This window comes from Urocitellus parryii, chromosome Y, assembly GCF_045843805.1.
Source record: "Urocitellus parryii isolate mUroPar1 chromosome Y, mUroPar1.hap1, whole genome shotgun sequence".
Classification (NCBI taxonomy): domain Eukaryota; kingdom Metazoa; phylum Chordata; class Mammalia; order Rodentia; family Sciuridae; genus Urocitellus; species Urocitellus parryii.
In genome coordinates, this window is record NC_135548.1 from 4,517,577 (window position 1) to 4,543,680 (window position 26,104).

Sequence of the window (26,104 nt, forward strand, 5' to 3'; positions counted from 1 at the left end):
AACCTGTTGCTTCCCACGAGCGCGAAAACTGCCCCTTTACCCTATAAAAATCTCTGTATCCCCAAGCCCAGCGTGCCAGTTCACCAAGGCTCCAGCTGAGGTTCTGCTGGGCACCCGCAGGCGCCTGTGTCTCAATAAACCACCTCTTGCTTTTGCAGCCAGTGCTTCGTGTGATTTTCCTTGGACGGGGAAATGGAGGGTCTTTCGTGATAATTGCTATCTCAACTGAGTTAAAATGTAAACTGTTTAAACCACTACCTAAACCTCTTTGTAACCAAAGGTAAAAAAGTGTCTCTGTTAAATTCAAGCCTCTGTAGGATTTGCTGGATGCAGTGCTACAGGCCTATAATCACGGTAGTTAGGGAAAAGACAGGAGGATCAGAAGTTTCATAGCCAGCCTCAGTAAATTATCGAGGCCAGCTGCAACTTAATGGGACATTGTCTCAAAATAAAATATTAAAAGGGTTGGGGATGTAGCTCAGGGATGAAGTGTCTCTGGGTTCAATCCCCAATACCAAAATAAATTAATAAATAAATAAAATAGTTACTATAGGACTTAAATGGGGATGGTTTTTCTCTTTCTCCTTATTATTTATCTTTTCCTAGGTCATAAATCCTCTTCCCTCTTTTAAAAAGAGAGCTTCTTCATAAAAACATCAAAGGTGGGAGATACCTTTAGGCCAGCATGTTTCATTCCTGGAATATACATTGTTGGTATGAAAGGTGCCTAGAAGGGATTGGTCTCCTAGCATTGGGTACCTGTTCTTTCTTCAAATATGAGGTTTACCTGAAATACCAAGTTGGAGGAACCTGGCTTTGATATGACTGTCAAGGAAGCTTGCATTAATCACCACATTCAGACAGAGTATACTTAGTGAACAGTTTGCAGCAACTGAGGAGCAAATTTACAAAGGCACAGAGCAACAGAGGAGATCGATATTCAAGAAAAATCATTGAATAAGAACAGGAAGCTTCCTAATCTTTTTTTTTTTTTTTTTTTTTTTTTGGTACTGGAGATTGAACCTAGGGGCACTGAACTACTGAGTCAAATCCTCAGCCCCATTTTGTATTTTAGTTAAAGACAGGGTCTCACTGAGTTGTTTAGTACCTCAAAGTTGCTGGCTTTGAACTTATGTTCCTCCTGTCTCAGCCTCCCAGCTGCTGTGATTACAGGCATGCACCATCATGCCCAGTTTACTATCATTTTAACTGGTACTAATCTGATCCTCTTTTTCCCTGAGTTGTGGTACCCTTGAAAAATAATCTGTGTTTTTCTTGCAGGTAGTCATGACAGGGAAGTACAAAAGCCTGATCTCATCAAATTTTTATCACCTTTCCCCAAATATTTCATTATGAGACACGAGTAAGATATTTCCTATAATACTAGTATAATATAAAGCTGTATTTGACTTGACAGAGAGCTCATCCAAAATGAAAAAGGTTTTCTTTATACATCATTAGCCAAAACAATTATAGAGAAAGAATTAAAATTTGAAGATATAATGTCTGAGAATATCCTAAATTTAATGAAAAATGTCAGTCTACATATTCAGTTAAACAAACTCAAAGCTGAGCAAACCCAAGGAGATCCAAACCAAAACATATTGTGATTAAAGGTTAAAGACCAAAGGAAGATCATGAAAACAAAGAGAAATAACTCCACAGATAAAAAAGATTTGTAATAATATTAACAGGTAATTTCTCATTAAAAACCATGGATGTCAGAGTCAGTGGTATGATTTACTCAAAGTTCTAAAAGAGAATAACTGTCAACCAAAAATTTGATTTTATTATTTCTTAATCTGTCATTTTAACTCATATTAACTGTATAAATTGATGTGATTCACTGATATTTCCGTACATGCACATATCATGCATTTTTCTAATTTAGGGAGTTTTTGACGCTTTTCCAAAAAGGTGTTCAACAACCTCTTTTCTACAAGCTTCTTTTCTACAGCTTCTAACTTATTCTCTCCTTTCCATTTCCCTATCCCTAGTGACCAATATTCCATTTTATATGTCTGCTTAGGGGTTTCATTGAGTTAGATCATGTGATATTTATCTTCCACTATCCGACTGGTTTCACTTACTATTCTCAGTTGCATACAAGAAGGTATAAATGACAGAATTTCATTCTTCTTATGGTCAATTAGTATTCCATTAAGTAAATATACCACATTTTCTTCATTTATCTGTGAAGGGCATCAGTTGTGAATAATGCTATATAGTAAATATGGAAATACAACTCTTGTTTTGGTATAAGCATTTCAGATCCTTTGAATGTATACCAAGTAGTGGAAGTGCTGGGTCATATACAGTTCTGGTTTTAGTTTTTTGAGTAATCTCTATACTTTTTTGTAATGACTATACTAATTCACTTTCCCACCAGTACTGTGTTTTAGAGTATGTTGTATCGCATCCTAGTCAGCATTTGTTATTTCTTGTCTTTCTAATGATTGTCTTCTACTGAAATATGATGATATCTCATTGTGGTTTTGATTTATATTTTTCTGATGAGTAGTGAAAAAGAATTTTTTTTTGCATTTTTTTTGTTCGTGTTCATTTGTGTATCTTCCTTTAAAGTATCTGTTTAGTCTTTAACCCATTTTTAGTTGGACTTTTTTGGGGGTTGTTTGTGTGTCTACAATTTTTTTAGTTCCATATATATATTTTGGATGTTAAGCTCTGATTGGATATATAATTTGAGAATTTTTATTCCTTTTCTATAGGTTGTTTTTGAATTCTCTTGATTTTCTTTGCAGAAACTTCTTAGATTGACAGATTTCTATTTTGTCATTTTTAGTTTTATTGCTTATGATTTTGAGGTCTATCTAAAAAACTCATTGCCTATATCATAGTATTAAATATCATAGTTCACCCTACATTTTCTTGTAGTAATTTTATGTTTTCATATTTAAGGTTTAGGTTTTTGGTACACTTTGTGTTTGTTTTTGTGTCTAATAAGAGAAAGGAATGTAGTTTAATTCTTCTGTACAAGTATGGCCACTGAGCAACATCTTCAGTGCTGCCCTGCCCACACACACTTTTTTTGAAACAGGTCTTGCTTGCCCTTTATTTCTTTCGTCTAATTGTTCTTGCTAAGACTTCCAAATCTGTTTAAGTAAAAGTGGTATAAGTGGACAAGTTTGTCATGTTCCTGATCATAGAGGAAATGTTTAGTCTTTCAGTGATTGGGGCCTCACTAAGTTGCTGAGGCAGGCTTTGAATTTGCCATCTTCCTCCTCTGAAGTCACTGGGACTACCGGCATGTGTCACCACACCTGGCTTAATTTGCCAGTGTTTGATGGCTTTGTCAAAAATGAGTGGACTATATGTTTGTGGATTAATTTCTGAGTTCTGTATTGTATTCCACAATGATCTATAGATTCAATTCAGTCCCTATCAACAGTCCAATGACATTCTGTTTTCCCATTATTCTTTGTGTTTTAATAACAGAATCATTCAACTTTAGCAAATATAGTTTTGTAGTGAATTTTGAAGTAGGTATTGTGATGCCTCTAGTCTGGTATTTTGGTACTTTGGCTGTTCTGGGTCTTCTGTGTTTCTATATGAATTTTAAGATTGGTTTTCTATTTCTGTGAAGAAATAATTGGAATTTTGGTGAAAATTTCATTGAATCTGTAGATAACTTTGGATGGTATGGTTATTTTAATTATTTGTGTATGTGTCCTCTATAATCTGACAGTTTTTTTTTGTTGTTGTTGTATAGGTCTTTCATTTCTTTTGTTTATTTCTAAATATCTAATTTTAAGAAGCTGCTATAAATGGGATTTAATTACTTTTTTTACAAGTTCATTACTTATGTACAAAAAATGTCATTTTTGTATGTTAATTTTGTATCCTGACATTTTACTGAATTTGTTTTTAAATTGTAATAATCTTGATGGAGCGTTAAAATGTATCCAATTAACATTAATAAATATTTAATTCACTATATGCCAAACAGTGTTCTATAGGTTTTTCATATGCTAGGTTTTTCTTTTCCTTAAAACTAAATATCGGGTTTTACAGTGAAGTATAATAGGAGTATGAGACGGAAATTACACAACCTTGAGAACAATTTAGGAATCTTAAACTTATTGTGTGTGGCGCAGGGCAGGGTTGAACCCAGGTCTTCGGGTATACAAGGCAAACAGTCTACAAACTGAGCTATATCCCAGCTCATGGCATTTTAAACTCTTAAATCAAATGCTAATTTAAAAGCCCATGAGCGATTATGACTTATTCGGCATTGTCTACCTTTGTTGCAAAACTTTTTTTTTTTTTTTTTTTTTTTAAGAACGGGCTTTTCTAAGTTACCTGTGGTCTTGTGCCATACATAATTTATGATCAAAAGGCATAATTCTTAAATGGCCCTTCATTGTCCAAGAGTTCTTCGTAAATGGAGCTAATTAATATCCATTTTACTGACTCCAACCACCAGATGGAGTTATCTCCTCAGTCCTGTACGTAATTGAGTCGTAGGAGGACTGTTTACGTCATACATCATTCATAAGTAGGCGTGGCTCGTCTGCATCCTGGTTCCCGGAGGATCAAAAGTTTTGTTTCGGCCTCAGGCTCTGCGGTCGCCATCTTGTTCCTGTGGCTAAGGTGAAGGAGGTATCTTCTGTGGGAGGACCACAATCACAACTGCCCAGGGAGGGGAAGGCAGAGGTTGCAACTGTCGGCGGCCCCCAGTCTGCGGGGAGGAGGAAGTAGGAAGAGGGTGGCAGCCGAGTTTGACTTCGGCTCCTTTGGCGGCGCGACCCAGGAACCAGCATTGGTAACAAACGGCCTTACTGGGCGCCTAGCCCCTGGTAGAGGCGTCGGGAGGCATTGGAGGGGCCTGGGCCGGCGCTGAGCAGGACTCGATTTTTCTGGGGCGTACCGCGGTAACTGGGACCTTAGCTGGGGTGAGGGGAGGCGGAGCAGATCGCAGCCTGGTTTCTTGTTATCCCGAGGTTACCGGGCGGCTTAGGGACAGTTTAGGGACTCCAGACCCACAGGATCTTTATTTTTCTCCTTGTATTTTTCTTTTTTTCACCCTTTATTTTGCTACTCTGGGCATCGAAACCCGGGAAATGTACATGTTATTTCGCCACGCTTTTTTTTTTTTTTTTAAACAGTCTCGGGCCCAATATTTGGAATCAAAAACTTAATCACTTTCCTAGATTTTGTGTTTTAGAACTCCTTTGAGTCTCAGTGGATTTTCGCCAGTTTCAGTATTTCTAATCACAGCTAGTTTCACGAGTCTTTAAAGATCCTCCAGAAGTATTTGTCTTCCTGAAGGGGCCATATATCTAGAAGAGTGTATTTGCCTATTTATTTTAACTAAACATTTTTCCTGACATGGCTATTCACACATCGCAGGATTCCATCAAAGTCAACTTTCATAATCCAGAAGGAGACACATGGGGTGGCAGGGAAGGGGAAGTGAAGTGGGGAGGGGAGAGTGTGTGTTGTTAACCATCTTGAGCCTCCTAATCTCTGTGATAGTCCTTCCCATCCCCACATCCTCAGCCTAGCCTCAAAATGTGTATCCAGGACTTTGACCTACCTTTCCAGAATTTTTTTGTAAGAAGTTTCCTAAAATCTGATTTTAAAGACTATTTTCCCTCCACTCACCTTCAGAAGCATCCCTAAGTCCAGAATTTGACCCAACTCCTGCTCTCTTCTTATCAGTAACCCTGAGTTAAAAGCTGTCCTTTAGAGAACCTTCCCAGCATCTGTTTTTGAGGAGTGCTCTAATCCCATCTCTTTTTTTTGGTTCACATAAATCTTGGTGTTTCCCCTCCAAACCAGACTTCAGGGAGGATTATTTGAGCAAATAGTCTTCCATCATAGAGGTACTGTCTTTCTCACTTGTTCTTATCATAGCCTCATAGACCCTAACAGATTAGATTCTCATCACCCTTACAGAGACTCACTCCACTAACTTTATCTGGGTCCCAGCTCTGCATTCAGAAGTAGGGTTCAAAATTGGTTTCACTATTATTTGTCAGAAACCCAGTCCATCTTTAGAATCTACCAGTGACTGGTTTTTGAATCTTTTCTGTTCTAAATTATTCATGTTTATTCTCCCCTTTCTACATAGTCTTAGGTCCCAAGTATACCCTCTATGTGTTTCTCTTTAGAATAGGAATGTATTGTAGATCTTCTCTTTTCCCAGAATTACTTTCAACAGAAAAATCCTCCGCATTTGTGCCTCACCTCTTATGTTCATTTTTCTCTCCAGATGTCCAGCTCACTGCTGTCCAAGAAACGTCGAATATCTGGACCTGATTCAAAGCTGGGTTCTAACTGCTCTCCTACCTACTCTGTGAGGTTTGAAGTGCCCCCAGGACCAACAAACGTGAGTGCCTTCTTTCTGAACACTGGCAGGTGGCTTGTAGAGTGGTTGTAGGGAAATATCTTTTTTCAGCTATTAAAACCAGATTTTGTTTATCTTATCTTGAATGTTTTTTTCAATCCTTCCATAGGGAATGCCAAAAAACAGTGAAACAGACATAGATGAAGGTCTTTACTCCCGTCAGCTGTAAGTCTGACAAAAGTGGGACATAAAAAGTTGGAGTAGGCACAGCAGGATTGTGGGTAGATTACAATCCTTTTTTGTCAGATAAATAAATGTGGTGGTCTCAATTTTCTTTCAGTACAAGGTGGGTAGGGTTGGATGGGTCCAGCTTTTACTGAGATCTGTCTCGGCAGGTATGTATTGGGTCATGAAGCAATGAAGCATCTCCAGACATCCAGTGTGTTAGTATCAGGCCTACAGGGCCTAGGTGTGGAAATTGCCAAGAATATCATCCTTGGTGGGGTCAAGGCTGTCACCCTTCATGACCAGGACACTGCTCAATGGGCTGATCTCTCCTCTCAGGTACTTCTTCTTGACTCCCTTTCACAAAATACCAGTCTTCCTTAAACTCTGCATCTATTTTAGTTCTTCCTTCTTTCCCTTTGTAGTTCTACCTGCATGAGGAGGATATTGGTAAAAATCGAGCTGAGGTATCTGAACCCCGACTTGCTGAACTTAATAGCTATGTGCCTGTCAGCACCTACACTGGACCCCTTGTTGAGGACTTCCTTAGTGATTTTCAAGTACGTGAGTGTTACCCTGCATGCTGCCTAATTTTTACAAATAATTATATGTCTTATTTGTTAATGTTTTGGCCTTGTATATTAGCTTTTGTTCTGGAAGTTAGGGGATATACATAGGCAGCAATTAAACTCTTATCTTTTTGGGTGGGTGGTGAATCTCCTAATCTAGGAAGCCATACATTTGTGGTGTAGTGGTTTTCAAACACAACTTGGAGCTAAACTGCTCTCATGTTAAGTCTGGAACTCTTTTGTTTGTGTAACCAGGAACAAGCTTCTTCTGTGTTAGTTTTTTCTTTCTGTAGAGTAAGAACAAAAGCAATGTGTATTGTTAACAGAATTTTTTTTTTTTTTTTAGGGTCAATCTTAAAATAGTAGTAGGTAGTTAGTGTTAGAGATGTTTATTAAATAAGAGGAGCTTTGGGTGCTTTTATGTTGCCCTGACGACTATGATATTAAAACTCTTGAAACAGAAATGTAAACTTATTTTGGTGAATAGGAAAGGGAATTCAGACAGAAGTTCCATAATATATTTTCATTTTCTTGAGAATTGGAACATTTAGGTATAGGAATTAATCCAGACATTGACTGGAACAAGGGGTTGACTTGCATTTTTTCTTAGGGTACAGCAGGATTATAGATATATTGTAATCTAAATTTGTCAGATAAATGAATCTGCTTGTCCTTAGTCTTGTCCTTTTAGTACCTCTTTGTTAAACTGAGACTCCCTTCTGAGTCTGACTTACATTGATATTTGTTGTTGAAATGGGCCAAACCAGCAAAAAAGCCTGGATATTCTTTTCCCTTAACCCTCGGGATTTCCCTTTTATTCTCTTAGTCTGCCTTAGTCACAGGCCCTTGCCTAAACCTTTTGCTCTTAAATACAGGTAGTGGTCCTTACCAACACTTCTTTGGAGTACCAGTTGCAGGTGGGTGAGGTCTGTCACAGCCGTGGAATCAAGCTGGTGGTGGCAGACACTCGAGGACTGTTTGGGTGAGTACCTGCCCCTTCCTTCCGGAATCCTTGCCAGAATAAAAGGCTCTATTACCCTGTTTTCCTGAGCCAACAAGCTTTTCGATTCTGTGTGTTCACTCTTCTATGAGCATTGTCCTGAATCCCACTATAGATGGACTGAGTTTGCTTTGCATGTACTGGACTGTGGAGTGCCTCTGTCATGTTCTCAGGCCCAAGTCTTGTTATCTATCTCTATAGGCAACTTTTCTGTGACTTTGGAGAGGAAATGATTCTTACAGATTCCAATGGGGAACAACCACTTAGTGCTATGGTTTCCATGGTTACCAAGGTAAGGAGGTTAGCCCCTGGGGATTCTGGTAGACAGGTAAAAAAGGTTAGTCTTCCTATCTACTGGCACCTTAACCTTGCCTCTAAAATTGGTTTCTTTTCAAACTAGGATAGCCCTGGAGTTGTTACCTGCCTGGATGAGGCCCGTCATGGATTTGAGAGTGGCGACTTTGTCTCTTTCACAGAAGTACAGGGCATGAGTGAACTCAATGACATCCACCCCATAGAGATCAAAGTCTTGGGTATGTCAGGGTCTACTGGGAGAGTGAGAAATGTTTTCTCAGAGGAGAGAGAAAATTGACCTGTATGAGCTATCTCAGAAGGGACACATATCTAAATTGAACCTAGGGACAAGAGAAGTGTTTGTGAAATCTGTGCTGGGACTTAGTAAGATGTGTCAGTGAGATCTGATCATATCCACTGAACACCTTCCCAGCCCTCTATGTTGTTTATTTTGAGACATTAAGTTGCTTTGGGCCTTGCCAAAGCATTGAGGCTGATCTTGAACTTGGGATCCTTTTGCCCCAGCCTCATGAGCTGCTGGTATTAAAGCATGTACCAATTAAAATTTGTGTATCCGTAGTATGTACTTAGTATAATCTCTAAGTTATATTTTATTGCTTCATATGTAGAAGACCCTAAACAAAATATTACAGTTTTATTTTTCATTGTCTACTATTATTAATTTTGCTTTTATCTGTATTCCAGATTTCTCAAAACATTATTTTTACTTTAGTAATTACTTTTGAAAGTGATTGATAGAATTTACAAGAAAGCATTTTTACCCACATTGTGCAATTTCCAGTATTTTTTTCTTTTTGATAGACTCAGATGTGTATATTTTGTACTTCCTTTTTTTCTTGAGATACTCTTTATACTTTGAGGCCAGCTTTAGCAACATAGTCAAACAGTGTCTCAAAGTAAAGAATAAAAAGGACTTGGAATTTAGTTCAATGTTAAAGCACCTTTGGGTTCAGTCCCCACTATTAGAAAACAAACAGGAAAAGTTGCACTATCATTCTTATTTTTTTCTTTAACATTGTAATTTAATGATGTACTTGAGTGTTTTTATTTAATTATATAAAATTATTGTTTTTTTTTTTCAAAAATACTATTTTCTTACCTATACTTCTATGCAAACATTCTTTGTAGGATATTATCACCTTGTATATAAGTCTAAGCCACTCTATTGATATTCCATACCACTTAGTGACAGTTGTTCTTGTTTTGTTTCCCTTTTTCTTTTTCCCTTTTTTTTTTTTTTTTTTGCATTTTGGATTTTATTATATCAAATTTAATCTTCTAAGGGTCTGAATCTATTAATCCCCCTTAGCATATAGAATAAGTAGTCAATATAGCAGTTCCTTTTAAGAATCTATGGAAAATCATGATCATGTTAAGAGTCTTAAAACATACCCCCCCAAAAGAAAATAAATTATGCTACTGTAAGTGAAGAACATGGGTGGCTCAAAATAGAATGATCCTAGCAAGGATGTGATACCAGAAAACTTTTGAAGAAATAATGGCCCCCAGATTTACAAATTTGATGGAAACTAATGGATCCATAAAACTTAATAAAACAAAGCATACATGTTAGATTATATCAGATATATGCAATATTATTGTGAATGGCAATGTTTTTGGTGCTCAAAAATATTTTTGAGGCAGTGTGTGGTGGCCAATGCCTGTAATCCCAGCAGCTCGGGGAGTTGAGACAGGAGGATTGCAAGTGCACAGTCAGCCTCAGCAGTAATGAGGCGCTAAGCAACTCAGTGAGACCCTGTCTCTAATAAAATACAAATTAGGGCTGGGGATATGACTTAGTTGTTGTGCACCCAAGTTCAATCCCTGATACCCACCTCCCCCAATTTTTTTTTAAGTTTTTTTTGTAGAGATTATTTAAAATTGATTCTCCTTAAAACTTTTGTATGTTTAGTCTAGACTTGATGTAATTCCATCTGACATTGCATGTATTAAGGGAAACAGGCAGTTGATACCCATGGGTTAGAAAGTCTTTTCTGTGTGGACTTAGAACTATTAATCACATGAAAACTAAGAACTTGAGTTTTTTGTTTTTGTTTTTTAAAATGTGTAATCAACCCTCTTTTCATAGGTTTAGCATTAATGTATTCAACTAACTATGGATTCAAAATGTTTGAAAGAAAAAAAGTCTCACCTGTGCCAAGTCAGTATAGACTTTTTTTTTTTTGCTTGTTTTCTTCAAACAATACTGTATAACAAATACTTAAATAGTATTTTTGTTATGTTATTTATTAAGAGTTATCTAGAGAGAGTGGGTAGAACATGTATAGATTAGGTGCAATACTTGTCATTTGTTTCAGAGACTTCAACATTTGTGAGATAGTTTCCATGGGATCCTATAGATACTGATATCAGTGGATGACTGTATTTTTGTTGTTGTTGGGTTTTTTTGGTGGTTCTTTTGTTGGCAGTGTATAGTTTCTTTGCATTCATCTGTCAAATACCGAAGACCCTCAGTGAATATCAAAGGCTCATTCCCTCTAGCTTTTTTTCAGTACTATGGTCTGGCTGTCATGGCTTCTGAACTTTCAGTTCTGTCTCAACTTACAGAATCAGCTGGGCTTAACTTTGTTTCTTCCTTCCTTCCTATGCCTCAGCAATAAGCAGGAGTATTCATAGAATTCATTTCATTTGTTTGTCATCTCAGAATTTATAATTTTGTATTGTCTATTGTTCTATATCTGAAAACTGCTTTTAACATTGGTAGATGTAGCCAGAAGTGGAACTCCTGAGTTAGCCCTTTCTGTGTTTTTTTTTTTTTTGTTGTTGTTGTTTTTTAAAGGGGGGGGGAGTAGAATCAAAGACCCAGCATAACCTTGTTGTCTGGCCTGAATTTGGAAATAAACAGTGTCTGTGCTTTAGGTCTGATCTAAGCCTTGGGATTAGAGGGGAGACTGGGGACTGGGCTGAGCTAGCTTATGGACTAAATAGAAACAGATTTCTGGGGTTTGAACATTTACTCCCAGAAGTTGGCAGGAAGTGTGTCTCTAAGATAGGAATTGAGGGGAAGAAGAGATGTGTCTGATTTCTGTTAGCATGACTGAGGATTCTAACTGAGTTACGGTCTAAGGTTAGACAGTCCCAGAACTCTTCTGAGTTTTTAGTGGAGGGAGCTTATTCCAGGATTTTCCTTCTTTTCTCCTTTGACCTGGCCACAAAAATAGAGGTTCCCGCAATGTTGAAATGAGAGGGAAGAAGCTTAAATACAGAATGTTGTCAGGTTCTCTAGGTTAGCACTTAGTCTTGGTTCCTGTGAATGTTACAGTAGATCTGATGATGTCTGATAAGACCTTGGGTCAAAGATGTCCATGTCCAAATTATGATGGTATGACTTTAAATTTTCATTTTGATGGTGTTCATGGTAGTAGAGGAACACTAAATAGGTTGCAAATTTCATTCTGGTCTTTTTTGTTGTTGTTGTTATTTGTTTGTTTTTCTTTAATCTTCTAGGTCCCTATACCTTTAGTATCTGTGATACTTCCAGCTTCTCTGACTATATCCGTGGAGGCATTGTCCATCAAGTCAAAGTGTCCAAGAAGATTAGTTTTGTGAGTATGGAGGCTTCAGGGATGGGAGAGTTGACTGAAATTTTTGGCACTTATAGGTTTTTCATATCTGTGGTCTTAATATTCCACTTTATACAGAAATCCTTGTTAGCCTCACTGGCAGAGCCAGACTTTGTGATAACAGACTTTGCTAAGTGTTCTCGTCCTGCTCAACTGCACATTGGTTTCCAGGCCCTACATCAGTTCTGTGCACAATATAGCCGACCTCCTCGACCCCACAATGAGGTAAACAAATGAGCAAAGCACTGGAGTTCTTCACTTGAATCCCCATCATTCTTTCATCTGTCTGTTCTCCCTTCCTACTCCTACAGTAGTCTGATGAGTCCTCTCTTGGTTCCTTTTGACTCACTAGGAGGATGCAGCAAAACTTGTGACCTTAGCACAAATTGTGAATGCTCAAGCCCTGCCTGCAGTCCAGCAGGACAATCTTGATGAAGACCTCATCCGGAAGTTGGCATATGTGGCTGCTGGGAATCTGGCACCCATAAATGCATTTATTGGGGGATTGGCTGCCCAAGAGGTCATGAAGGTCAACATGGGTGGGGAAGGACATGCATGGCTTACTGTGGTTCACGTGCCTTCCTGCCCCACTGGCTCTCTGGCTTTATCAGTCCTTGTTTAACCACCAATAATCTCTCCCCAGGCCTGTTCTGGGAAGTTTATGCCCATTAGGCAGTGGCTGTACTTCGATGCTCTTGAGTGTCTCCCTGAAAACAGAGTGACCTTCATGGAAGAAAAATGCCTCCCGGTATTTAAGAGGGATCCATGGCAAAGCAACATAGGGAGCATCTATAGAGAAGCTGTCCTCTAACTTGACTTTTTCTCACTTGATTTAGCGCCAAAATCGTTATGATGGGCAAGTGGCTGTGTTTGGCTCAGACCTACAAGAGAAACTGGGCAAGCAAAAGTATTTTCTGGTGAATAAAACTGTTGGGCACTTGCGCTTTCATCTTCTCTGGACTTGGATCACCCTTTTAGTAACTATTTCCATTTCTGAAGGGGAAGATATTTGGTTCTTAGAGACGGATCACATCCCCTTTTCCATTTTCTGTATGTATTGAGGGAATATATCTCTGTTTGTCTTGTGCCTTCCTCTTTAGGTGACCCTAGGTTTTATGGTTCTGCAGCTTCATGTAGTACTAGGACCACTTATCTATTAGCATCTCTAGAGGAAGTTGGGAGTAGCCTTGTGCTACCTTTGCTTTAACCATATTCTCTTTTCTACTTACTAGGTAGGTGCAGGTGCCATTGGCTGTGAGCTGCTCAAGAACTTTGCTATGATTGGTCTAGGCTGTGGGGAAGATGGTGAAATAACAGTTACAGACATGGACACCATTGAAAAGTCTAATTTAAACCGACAATTTCTCTTCCGCCCATGGGATGTCACGGTGAGTGTGGGAGGGATGGGTTTCTTTCCATATCTTTTTTTATGTTTCTTATTTTAATAGCTGGGATTTTTTTGCCTCATGTTCTTTTCATTTATCATTTTTTAGCTCCTCCCCCACCTTTGTTTTCTTTGATTTTTAGTCACTGCAAATGTGAGACTTTGAAACTTGATAATACTATATGGTCATTATGTGGGAAGTTGTCTGTAAAGTTCATTGTTAAATTTGCATGCACAGAATCTTTGTCTTTCCTCTAATTCACCTTGTACTCCCAGTTTTTTTGGAATATATAAAGGAACAAAAGTTTTCATTCTCTACTGGGAAGATGCAGAGTAAAGGAGAAGTTCTCAAAGTATATTCTAATATCTTCTGGAGACCTATAGTACTCATTTAATCCAAAAAAAATCAGTAATGGTAATTCTGAGATAGTATATTTCTGTTTTCATTCTTATCAAAGTGAAAATTTATGCTCTGTTTTAGGAAGCTTACCCTAATTCACTGAAACAATATTTTCAAAGACCAATGAATTATGATTCAAAAATTATTTATTAGGTAGTTACTGTGAACATTAATTAGATTTGATTTTGTACCTGAACTAGTTAAAATGTCAATAATTTTCAGTGATACTAAATATTCATTATTCTTTAAGCAAATTGTAAGACATATTTAATACAGTGGAAGTGAGAATGTAGCTTTAAGAGATTGTATAATTTTTCAAAAGGGATTGAACACAATGTCATCAATGTTTTGTATTGATAAAGTTTCTTTTATAAAAAGTTTAAATGTAATAGGCATATTTCATTTTAAGTGGACTAGTATTTTAAAATTTTGAGGAATTTCTAGTTTGAAAACTATAGCTTTAAACCTACAAAACAGAAAATTTTTAAGATTTTTTTTAAGACTAACAGTTGTCATGATAAACATAAAGTAAATGATTAGTGTTAGATGTACAATACAGAAGCTGTTGTGAAGTGTCATAGAGGGTGTTTCGCAAAAGAAGAAAAGCCTTCCTAGGAATATCAGACGTCTTCAAAAACTTGAAATATGTAAGACAGTAATACGATATCTGGGGGAAACACCAGGTAGAGGAAATAAACTGGGGAAAACTCTTGAAGTTGAAATTAATATGTTTGTGGTATTTAAGGAACAGAGTGGTCAGTTGGAGACAGCTACAACTCAGATAAACATGAGGGCCAATGGAGATTTTTCAGAAGAGGAACATAACTTGAATGGGGCTTTTAAAAGATGTTTGTTTTTAAATATCATCCTGCTTTTGTTTCTGTATATCTGATCCAACACTGGTTAGCATTAGCTGAAAAACAATAATTATGTTGGGGAGGTGAAACTGACTTATTTGTGTCAGTTATGTTTCTTTGTCTTCACTCCTACTGTATTTGTCATGGCTCTGGCCATTTTGGCATTTTCAAAGATTTAGTATTCTACATTAGGACATGCTAATCTCAAAACTTATATACCCTATCTGCTATTAAATAAGTCATTTTCCAGGATAGCTCTGTGCAGATTTGTGAATGAATGCATAGAAAACAGCTGTTTTCCTATTCCTGCCCAGAAATTAAAGTCTGACACAGCTGCTGCAGCTGTGCGTCAAATAAATCCAAACATTAGGGTGATTAGCCATCAGAACCGTGTGGGCCCTGACACAGAGCACATTTATGATGATGACTTCTTTCAAAACTTGGATGGTGTGGCCAATGCCTTGGACAATGTGGATGCCCGTGAGTTTGGAGGCGGGTTAAAAAAAAAATGGGCTGTTTTGTGTGTACATTTGGTAGGTGCTTGTCTTTTTATTGCCCTAATGTTCTCCCATCTCTCATGCCATTATTCTACTCATCTTCCCAAAGGCTTGTACATGGACCGCCGCTGTGTATATTACCATAAGCCATTGTTGGAATCAGGCACACTGGGCACCAAGGGCAATGTGCAGGTGGTTATTCCCTTCCTTACAGAGTCATACAGCTCTAGCCAAGACCCACCTGAGAAGTCCATTCCCATTTGTACCTTGAAGAACTTCCCCAATGCCATTGAGCATACCCTACAGGTAATCATCCTTGGGAAGTGAGAGGTAGAAGGCCCAGGGACTTGGGTAGCCTCTTGTCATCAGTCCTTGTCATTAACAAGTCTTTAAATTCCATTGGAATATGTGTTTTGTTCAAAACTACTTCTGTCACTTTACACCCAGCAGCCTAAGTTTTACATATGTAAATATGTATATAAATATATATTTTAACTTATGATCTTCATTTTGGTATTACTAGATTTTAAAGAATATAATTCAACATACCTGAAATGAGAATGTTTCTGTGCGTAAATAGAACAGTAGTACTTGTTCACCAAAATTAATTTATTAATAGTATCTCCTTTTAAAATTTAATTTTTAGTATTAGGTATACATTTAATTTTCTGTTATTTCAAATGTATTTGGTACATGGTGTGTCAGCATGGGGCCCTGACACAGCACATTTATGTTGATGACTTCTTTCAAAACTTGGATGACAGTGATAGAGGTATTTTCTTGTGTAAAGCAGGTATATACACAATATTATGTTTCAAGTTGCTGGACAAAATGAATATGCTGGGAACTGGCACGTAGAACTTAATCCTCTGTTTTCCTTTTAACCATAAAATAACCCATTAGGTTCTTACAGTGATTCTTAAGAGTATTTAAGGAGATGTTTTATTAAAAGTGAAGGAAAAAACCCACTTAATCTTCTTTGCCAGAGTTTACAGGCTTTGTGTTAATGTTCATTACTGTCTTTGTATATGTGTACATGTTTATAGTGTTTGTATGTATGTGTATGTGTGTAAAGCATGTATGTAAAACCTTCCCTGATCTTGGGCAGAGACCAAGAACCAGAATTAGCTGTTTTATTCAGCATGCACAAAAAGAGTTTAAACATATTCATTATGTAACCTTAAATTTAACGTCTCTATGCTTCAGATTTTTTTACCTGTTAAAATGCTAATTATCTTCCACAGAGATTTTGTAAAGGCATTAGATACTTAATGTGCACTTTACCAGTATTATAAATAAGTTTTAAATAAATTTTTTATGATAGCAATTTAGGGGATAAATATTACTGTTGCAGTATGTATTTTAATAATGAGACAGTGATAGAGGTATTTTCTTGTGTGCTTAAAGTCACAAAACTAGATAGTATGTGGCAGAGCTAGAATTGAAACCTGAATCTCTAGTGTCTAGATGCTCCTGGCCACCTTATCAGTGAGGATATTTATTGACCTCATAGTTCTCAGAAGTCAAAAATAAACAACAGCAAATCTTATTTTCTGCCCAGTTTCCAGAAACTGTATAAAAATCATCCTTGTTTTATTTTAGATGTGATTTTTTTTTTATTTGAGGTGAGATATTGGGGCATTTTGGGGAGACATATTTAGTCTTCTCCCAGAGCAGCCATGTTCTACTTTTTATATTCATTTATGATCTTTCTAATACCTACAAAAACCCATTTTATCAACCATTGCTTTACATAATTTTGTTTGCTCTGCAGTGGGCCCGGGATGAGTTTGAAGGCCTGTTCAAACAGCCAGCAGAAAATGTCAACCAGTACCTCATGTAAGTAGCTCAGATATTCTCTTACTCCTTTCTGTTAGCTCTGCTCCCTGATAATCCTATCTTCTCTCCTCACCATTGAAATCTTCAGTCTCAGTGATGCACTGATATGTGCTTGAACCTCATATGATGTGGGGTGGGGTCAGAATTGGAGAAAAATAGTTTTGTCTTAAGCCTATTTCTGGACCTTTTAGTAATTTGCTGCTTCATATTATGTATAGAGACCCCAAGTTTGTAGAGAGAACACTGCGGCTAGCAGGTACCCAGCCTTTGGAGGTCCTGGAGGCTGTGCATCGCAGCCTAGTGCTACAGCGGCCACAGATCTGGGCTGACTGTGTGATTTGGGCCTACCGCCACTGGCACAATCAGTATTCTGACAATATCCAGCAGTTGCTGCACAACTTCCCTCCCAGTCAGGTAAATTGCATGTTTTTTGATCTGTTTTGCTAAATCTCTTTCCTAGAATGAAAATCTCCTATAGCTTTTGACATGGCTTCTTCCAGATAAGCTATATATCACAAGTACTGTAAGGCAGTAATTAATTAGCTCAGAGCTTTCTGCAAACATATTTTTGCCTCATATCCTTTTCCTTAAGAAAGAAACTTGTTTCTTTTCCCCTTGCCTAAGATGTGTATGGAGTCATACTGATTACCAGTGATGGCTGTAGGTATTCTAGGGAAGAAATTTTGGAGTTAAAATGTTTATTCAAGTCACAGCTCTACTAAACATTAAACACGTTACCTAGTTTCCCTCTGTATCATACTATCTGTTTCAATGCAGTATGACCTATCTCATGGGAGTTTGTAAAGGTTAATTTGTATTTATTATTAGTATTGTATCTTAAAAGTTCGTAAGTTTATTAACTGTGTTTTGTTTCTGCCTCAAAGCCAATTTCTAGAGATTGTCTAGGCTTCTAGGCCAAGGTAAAGATTGCCAGAGTGCCCTCTTCTTGCAGTAGAGACTTCCCTAAAACTTTTCTGTCTTAGCTCACAAGCTCCGGAGCATTGTTCTGGTCGGGGCCCAAACGCTGCCCTCATCCGCTTATCTTTGATGTCAACAATGTAAGTCTTCTCTCTGGGGTCTCCTAGAATCAAGTAGAAGTTGGGTCAGGTAGATGGGTGGGAAGTGGGTGGAGACTCACTATTTGTGAGCTGATATCCTTACATTTCCATGCTTTGCCTTATCCCAGTCTCTCCATCTGGACTATGTGATGGCTGCTGCCAACCTGTTTGCCCAGACATATGGTCTGGCAGGATCTCAGGACCGAGTTGCAGTGACCTCACTCCTGCAGTCCCTTCCAGTCCCCAAGTTTACTCCCAAATCTGGCATTAAAATCCATGTTTCTGACCAAGAGCTGCAGAGTGCTAGTTCCTCTGTTGGTAAGGGTGTTTCACTTTTTTTTGCTTTTTCACCACTCTGTCCTCTATCCGTCTAAGCTTCTCATTAGTCAGCCACTGGCCATGCTCTGTAAACTCCCCCCATACAAGAGATTTATGCGCATATCCTGTGGACCTCAACTTTCTATTTTGAAATAAGGATTAGTCCTTTCTTCTCATTGTGTATTGTAGGTATTGGAAAATTGTTCAGTCATATTCTATGTGTGTTTGTGTTACATTGTTCTTTTTTCCTTTTTGTTGGTCTATTTGCTTGGATACTGGTGATTGAACACGGGGACACTTTACCACTGAGTTAACATTCCCGGGCCTTTTTATTTTTATTTTGACACAAATCTTGTTAAGTTGCTGAGGATCTCACTAAATTGCTGATTCTGGCCTTGAATTTCCAGACTTCCTGTCTTAGCCTCCCAAATCCTTTGGATTGATTACAGGCATGTGCCACCATACCTGGCTTCTGTCTTCCTTTTATCTAGTGGTCAAAAGAATATATTTCTTCTGGTGACCTCTTATTACTCTTTTTTTTTTCCCTCCGTTTAGATCCCTTTATAATCTGCAACAATTTCTGTGTACGTTTTCATCTTGGTTTGATGCCCTGAACAAATTTTCTCATTCTTTAGCTTTATCTACTTCTTTGCTCCTTTTTTCCCACATCTTGTCTCATGTTATCTCCTTCTCTGTTTTGTTTCTTTTCTGAATATTAATTTTTTCCTTTGAACCTGTCCTCCAATTAATGCATTTTCCTTCCCTCTTTTATCTACCTAACTCTTCACTTTTCTCTGAATATTTCTGTATGTCTCTGCAGCTACCTCCCCTCATATATTTTCCCATCTCCCCTTTCATACATGTCCTTATCTCTTCTCACTCCTATCTGTCTCTAAAATTTCTTCTCATTCTATATCCTCCTCTTTTTTTTCCTTTGTATTTGTTTGCAATTCCTTTTCAGGCACTTTTTTTCTTAGCTATCATGCTTATCCTGCATGTCTCCTCACTTACCTCTTTAACACTTCTCTTAAGATCTGTTTCACCTTTCTCTCTATATCCTTTTTTCTTTCTGAAACTGTGGTAATACTTAGTATGAAGATTTTTCTTCTGTTTCTAAGTTTTCTGTTAATATCAGCAACATTTTTATCTTGCAAAAATAAAATTGTACGTCCTTTAGCAATTTCGGTCCATTATTTTTTCCCCATAGTCTCTGGAAAACCTTACTACTTTTAGTTTTGTTGACTGTTCTAGGAAGGGCACATAATTATATACAGCATTTATCTTTTTGTCTGGCTTATTTCACTTAGCATAATAGTCTCAGTTTTATGTAAAAGGATATATATCCACACAACTCCTTACATATTCATCTATGCTATAGTATGTGTGAGAATTTTGTTTTTTAAAGCTGAATAATATTTCTTTGTGTACCATGATGTTTATTATTCATCTGTTGATGACTACTTTGGTTGTCATCTGTTAGTGGCTGTAAATTACCATCATCTCTGTTCCTCAGTGTCTCCAGAGTTAATATCTCTTGGTAGTCATAATACCAATTTTATTCTTTTTTAGACCTGTTTTCTTTCTCATATCTACAGCTTTAATGTTTTGCCAGCGATCTCTTCTTTTCAAATCCTTATCTTCCTAAACACTTTCTGCTCCACCCCCCTCCCCCTACCGGCTTTTACTTGGACTTTTGCTTTTATATCGGACATTGATTTCTAATCAACAAGGCTGATGGTATTTGTTCATTCCCTTTCTGCAGATGACAACCACCTGGAAGAACTCAAGGCCACAATCCCCAGCCCAGACAAACTCCCTGGATTCAAGATGTATCCCATTGACTTTGAAAAGGTGCTGAAAAGGGGATCCGGGGGTCAACATAGAGGGACAGACTAGGCTTTTGTTAAGATTATAGATTTGCAGTTGAGCCTAGTCATACTCTTTCATCTTGGGGGCGTTTAACATAATGGGGGAACAAAATACTTATTTCACAGTAGTCTCTAATGCTCTTCATTCTTGCTTGCTTCTACTTAAATAGGATGATGACAGTAATTTCCATATGGATTTTATTGTGGCTGCATCTAACTTGCGAGCAGAGAACTATGATATTTCCCCTGCAGACCGACATAAGGTAATAAATAATCCATACCCTCACATACCCCCCATTTTACACTTTCTGCCACACTTGAGTTTCCCACTTTGGTCTTTTCTGTAGACTCTGTAAATACTTTTCTCTGCTGATTTTTTTTTTTTTTTTTTTTTTTTTTTGGTCTCACAGAGCAAGCTTATTGCAGGGAAGATCATCCCAGCCATTGCAACAACCACAGCAGCTATAGTTGGCCTTGTGTGTCTGGAGCTTTACAAGGTGGTGCAGGGACACCAGCAGCTTGAGTCCTATAAGAACAGTTTCATCAACTTAGCCCTGCCCTTCTTCAGCTTCTCTGAGCCCCTTGCACCACCCCATCATCAGGTAAGGACCTGTGTGAGATTTTACATATTAATGAAATTTTATTTGTGGGTAAGATGCATGTATTTTGTGTTTGTGTCTAATACAGATAAGCAGCTATAGCTCTTGTAATAGTAAATTTGGCTTTATATATTTTGTTCCCTGTTTATTTTGTATATTCCTGTTCATTCAGTTATTTTGAACCTATGCAAAGTAGGAATGTGACTGGCATGTTTGAAGAACAGTAAGAAGAGGGTCAGTGTATTTAGAGGACATTAAATGGAAAAGTGTAGTTTTGGGAAGGTGAGTGAAAACTGTAGCGTGGTCTTTATGGTGTGCAGCCTTGTTGGTCATTGTAATGATTTTGCTGCTTGCTTATTATAAGGTGGACCATGAGAGGTTTTGAACAAAAAAGGGCTGTGATCAGTTTGACTTAATGTATCAAGTGGCTCATGTCTTATTCCTGTTCTCTTTGTCTCAGTACTATAACCATGAGTGGACATTGTGGGATCGCTTTGATGTACAAGGTCTACAGTCTAATGGGGAGGAGATGACCCTCAAGCAGTTCCTAGATCACTTTAAGGTAAGGTTCCTTTCTTTTCTGCTTACGTCATTGGGGGATTTTGGTTTTGCAAGTGTTCCTCTCACATTATTCCCTTTCTCCCCTCCCCAGACAGAGCACAAATTGGAGATCACCATGCTGTCCCAGGGAGTGTCCATGCTCTATTCATTTTTTATGCCGTCAGCCAAACTTAAGGAACGATTGGATCAACCGTGAGTTGGCAGCTGGGCTGGTGGGAAGAGGCCTTGTATGGAATCTTCAGCTACAGCTGTACCTCTCAAAGTTTATTGTTCATGTCTTTTCCCCTGACTTACTCTTCCTTTTTTTGCTTACTGACTTTTTGACTCTTTCTTCCCTGCCTCAGGATGACAGAGATTGTGAGCCATGTGTCAAAGCGAAAACTGGGCCGCCATGTGCGCACCCTGGTTCTTGAGCTGTGTTGCAACAATGAGAGTGGAGAAGACATTGAGGTCCCTTACGTACGATACATCATCCGCTGATTCCTGGTTACCCCATTACTCCAATCTCACCAGTCTATTTCAAAATCTCTAATTTTGATAAAGACTGAGCCTTACTAGGCTCATGTCTTACTTGTTTCTAAGAACTTTTTGGCTACTTTGTTTTGAGTTAAAATTCATAATAAAGAGTTGTCCAGATGTGTTGTATATTTGTTTTTCAAGGGCCACTGTCCTGTTGTCTCTGGAAAGGAGTAGGCTCCTGTACTTCTCAACTTAAAGTGATAATCCAAAAGGTAAAGCTTCACTGTAGTAGCATAAGGGTTGTCTAAAATTCACTGTTATGCAATAGAGAACATTCATTTGGACAGTTCTTATATATGTGGGGTATGATAACTTTCCCTATTGCCTCTTGCTAAGGAAAAAGCAAAAATAGTAACAAGTCCTTAAAAATAGGTCTCTTGTTCCATATGATAATTCTGATAAGTAGTCTTATCACACACTTTTACTCTGAATTACCAATCATACTTGATTTTGAAGGACAGTAGAGATTTTCTTGCTCATCTGGATTTTTTTTTTTTTTTTTTTTTTTTTTTTTACTAACGTCTTTAAGTTTTGTCATCTCTATTAAATCTTTTGGTATCAAATTCCTTGGGTAAAATTTAAGGGGTAAAGTGTTGATAGGAGAACCAAATAGATTTAATTTCTGTGAAGTGCTTGGTACTTAGCACATATATTGCACATACATTTACGAAGATTGAGAATGTACTTTAGTTTCTTAAAAAATTCTTTTTTTGATTTAGCAGTCTTATTCCTACTTTGATGGATTTCCACTTGATGGATTTAGACCCTGGCTAAACCTTTACATATCATGGTTGCTGAAATAAGAGGTGCCAGCATCTTAAGATGTGTTTGCATTTATTAAAATAAATTATTTGTCTAGAAAAAATCTGTGGAAGTAAAGCATCAATCCCAAGTAAGCCTGTTCTCGCTTGAAGACCTTTGGTTGTCTGATCAGCAGCAGCAGAAAGGAGGGTAAGGGGGTCAGGGTTATTCATTATAACATAAGAGAAATTTCATCATTTGTCCAGTAAACACTTCATTGACAGTTCCCTATCCTTGTTCCTGACTGAGCTTTCCAGATAGCTGAAAGCAAAAATTTACCTGTCTATCCAGAACAGGGTATAATATCAGGACTTCACATATACTAGGCAGTGCTCCTCCACTGAACTATATTTCTAGCCTGCCTTTTTTTTTTTTTTTTTTTTTTCCTATTGAGAGAGAGTTTTCCTAAATTGCTGATGCTGGCTTTGGTCTTGTGATCCTTCTGTTTCAGCCATCCAAGTTGCTGGGATTACAGGCATGCACCACCATGCCTGGCCTTGCCTTAAACATTTTTGACCACTTTGAAATCTGCTTTCTTTAACTCAAACATAACTTAGGAATAGCTCAACCTGCCTCTGAACCTAATCTATCACATTCTGTCTGAACCTATTCTGAGTCAACCCACCTCCCTTTTTCCTGTTCCTCTTAGTGAACACAACAGTCTCTGACTTGCTTGAGTGACCATCATTCTAGAGTCTTCTTTGGTATCCAACAGGGTAGATCTGTAGAAGTGTGTTATAATCTCTGATATTTTATTGCTAGCAAGTCAGTAGGTTTTCCCACCATTCTTTTTTATTTTGCTTAGGAGTATCACAAATCGAAGCCTCTCCACTGTTTTCTACCATTATAGAATTTGAGGTTTACACACAAATTATGTTTTTTTTCCCCATTTTATACTATCAGGTTCCAAAATCGATCTAGATGTGTAATTAAGCTTTTTGTTAAAAAAAAAAAAAGTTATGCACTGAATTTGACACCATGACACTAGTCAGTTTAGTCCACTTTCTGAAACCCAGAGGCTCATCAGTTTACTTTCATGTTGACTCCTGTGTATCTCTGAAAGAAACATGTATTTCTGCTTTTACATCTCCCAAATATCCTAATAATGGTATCTCTTCTCTTCTTTCAGATCCTTCTCACATGGTAAACTTAAGGAATAGTGCTGCAATTTTGTTGGAAACTGATGATTACTAGGATAGGTGGAAGAGAAAGTGTTGGGGAATCTTTGACTCTAATTTGTGTTGGTCTTTACTGTTAAATTTCACTAGTAGGATGGTATAGACATCTGTAATGGTAAAAGTGTCTATATTTTAAAGAGATTTTACTTAAGAAACTGGTTCAAGGCTAAATTTCTACAATCTATGGTTGGCAAGCTGGTGACCTCCTGGAGCCAAAGGTATAATAATGAGACTAAGATCCTGAGAGTCTGGAGCTATCCTGTAGGGTTTCAGTCCAGAGGTAGAGATTTATGTCCCTGCTTAAGACCAGCAGAGAAAAGAATCTCCTTTACCCAGCCTTTTAAAAGTTCACCTCCTCAATGAGGTAGATGAGCCCCACCTAACAACAGGGAAGGCAATAGGCTGTACTCGGTTTAACACTTTAATTCCAGTATTCATCTCTTCCACAAACACCCTTAGAAATATACTCAGAATATTGTTTAAATCTGAGCATCTTATTCAGCCAATTTGACAAAATGGAATTAGTTAGAACATTGAGTCTTCAAGACTATCAGGAAAGCTTACTTAAATAGAAATGTAAAATTCAGTTATAGATTTTAAAGCCAGAATTACGTTAATAGTCATACTCTGTTTAAATTTTTCCCCCATGGTTTCATATAATCTTTTTCTATTAATCCCTCTGATCATATTCATACCACTTTCCCCTTCATTTTAATTTTTCCTCATATATCACTTACATGATGATATAGAGGTTAGATGGAATGTGTTAGCGAAAGGGGTGCCCTATGCTTCTTTGGAACTATGTTCTCTTTGTGCCTTGGTAGTGATAAGGCTAACTTCACCTCCTTGCTTCCAATGGTCTGAGGTGTGTATAGGTAAATGAGTCTGATCAAATGTGGTTAGTATTGATAAAGATATGACCTCAACTACTCATTTTGAGTTCTGCAATTGATTCTCCTGCAGGGATTGCCATGAAATATCTCTTTGCCCTAAGACTAAAGAATGAAACCCACAAACTTGTCACAGTGAAAGAGATGAGGGACTGAGTAGACATGAGAAAAGTAGAACAAGGCAGCTAGAAATAATGTGTATTTTTTGTATTAGTCTTGGGATCTTATCACTTCCAGAGGTGCTTCTTATTCATATTAAGCCATACAAAGATGTTTCTTTTAAAATTCTAACTACTTTTTGATCATCATACACTCTAAAATATCTATCTTCCTAAACTACCTCTGTATGCATTAAGTCTCCATTCCCTCCATCCACCCACCCCCACCCCCATTATTTGAATACTATGTACTTTCTGGATTTTGATTTTTTTTCAGGACTTCATGTGAGTAAAATCATATAATATTATTTTCTTCTCTTGTGTTTTGGGGAGATTGCCTTATCAGTTTACTTTGATTTGGGTTTTTTGTTGTTTTTGTCTTGTTTGTTGTTGTTTTTTTTAATCCAGGGCTTTGTGCATGTGAGGCAAGCACTCTTCCAACTAAGCTATATCTCCAGCTGCCTTATTAGTTTACTTTGAATGAATGTTCTCAGATTCATCTGTGTTGTACCATGAATCAGAATTTTCTTTTTAAATCTGAATAATATTCCAAAATGTAAAGGCTCATTTTATTTATCCATTCACTTTACCCATTACCTTTTAAGTAATTTTATTCCTTAAAACTACAGCTTATAGTTTCTCAGCATTAATATACTCATGCAGTCAATACTCTGAACAAAAATTAGGACCAGTGCCCCACGTTTTCTTATAATTGTTTTTCAAAGGTTATCATTTTACTGACTTCTTAAGAGTTTTACCTATTTCTAAACTTGACACAAAGGACAGTTTTGTATTTAGATTTTTTTTCACCTATAATCAACCTTATCAAAAATTTATCATACTAACAATGAACTATATGTACCCACTTACCAGATTTAATAAGTTCATGACTGATCTAGTAAGATTGATACTATAGATCATGTTCAAACAAATCATACCATATTTTGTCTGAAAGTTCTCAGTGTTTCTCTAAAACATGGAAGAGGTGTATATGGAGAGGAGCTATGAATAGGAAATGACCCAGAGTGCTGACCACTATCACTTCATGTGGCTTTAAAACTGTATCTACAATCTTTATAAAAAGTGTTAAAAAGTATTGAATCTTTTAGATTAATTTTGATTAAAATTTAGATATTATCCAATTTTTTTTAAATTAGTATTTGCCTTTTAAAAA

General features: G+C 37.4%; 1 protein-coding gene across 7 annotated transcripts; it reads left to right on the forward strand.

Annotated features, from left to right (window-relative positions):
- Window positions 1–4,532: 4,532 nt before the first annotated feature.
- On the forward strand, window positions 4,533–21,970 carry LOC113175931 (ubiquitin-like modifier-activating enzyme 1). 7 transcript variants are annotated; one of them, XM_026380303.1, is made up of 27 exons: window positions 4,629–4,783; window positions 5,803–5,846; window positions 6,236–6,352; window positions 6,480–6,535; window positions 6,706–6,874; window positions 6,961–7,095; window positions 7,980–8,086; window positions 8,306–8,396; window positions 8,505–8,637; window positions 11,888–11,985; window positions 12,082–12,228; window positions 12,356–12,532; window positions 12,647–12,751; window positions 12,840–12,920; window positions 13,236–13,391; window positions 14,959–15,124; window positions 15,251–15,447; window positions 16,916–16,980; window positions 17,199–17,394; window positions 17,964–18,038; window positions 18,167–18,356; window positions 20,119–20,207; window positions 20,395–20,487; window positions 20,635–20,826; window positions 21,284–21,385; window positions 21,476–21,576; window positions 21,729–21,970. In XM_026380303.1, the coding sequence occupies exons 3-27, from the start codon at window positions 6,236–6,238 to the stop codon at window positions 21,862–21,864; spliced, it is 3,174 nt and encodes a 1,057-aa protein (XP_026236088.1). In that variant the 5' UTR covers window positions 4,629–4,783; window positions 5,803–5,846; the 3' UTR covers window positions 21,865–21,970. The 7 variants fall into 7 exon arrangements, with proteins under 7 accessions (XP_026236083.1, XP_026236090.1, XP_026236084.1 ...); XM_026380298.1 differs by lacking the exons at window positions 4,629–4,783; window positions 5,803–5,846 and adding an exon at window positions 4,533–4,611; XM_026380299.1 differs by lacking the exons at window positions 4,629–4,783; window positions 5,803–5,846 and adding an exon at window positions 4,584–4,620.
- Window positions 21,971–26,104: the final 4,134 nt, after the last annotated feature.

Coding starts and splice junctions, on each gene's coding strand:
- LOC113175931 (XM_026380298.1), top strand. CDS start 6,236: ATGTCCAGCTCACTGCTGTCCAAGAAACGTCGAATATCTGGACCTGAT. Junction 15,125..15,250: donor CTTGGACAATGTGGATGCCC/GTGAGTTTGGAG, acceptor ATCTTCCCAAAG/GCTTGTACATGGACCGCCGC. Junction 21,386..21,475: donor AGTTCCTAGATCACTTTAAG/GTAAGGTTCCTT, acceptor TCCCCTCCCCAG/ACAGAGCACAAATTGGAGAT.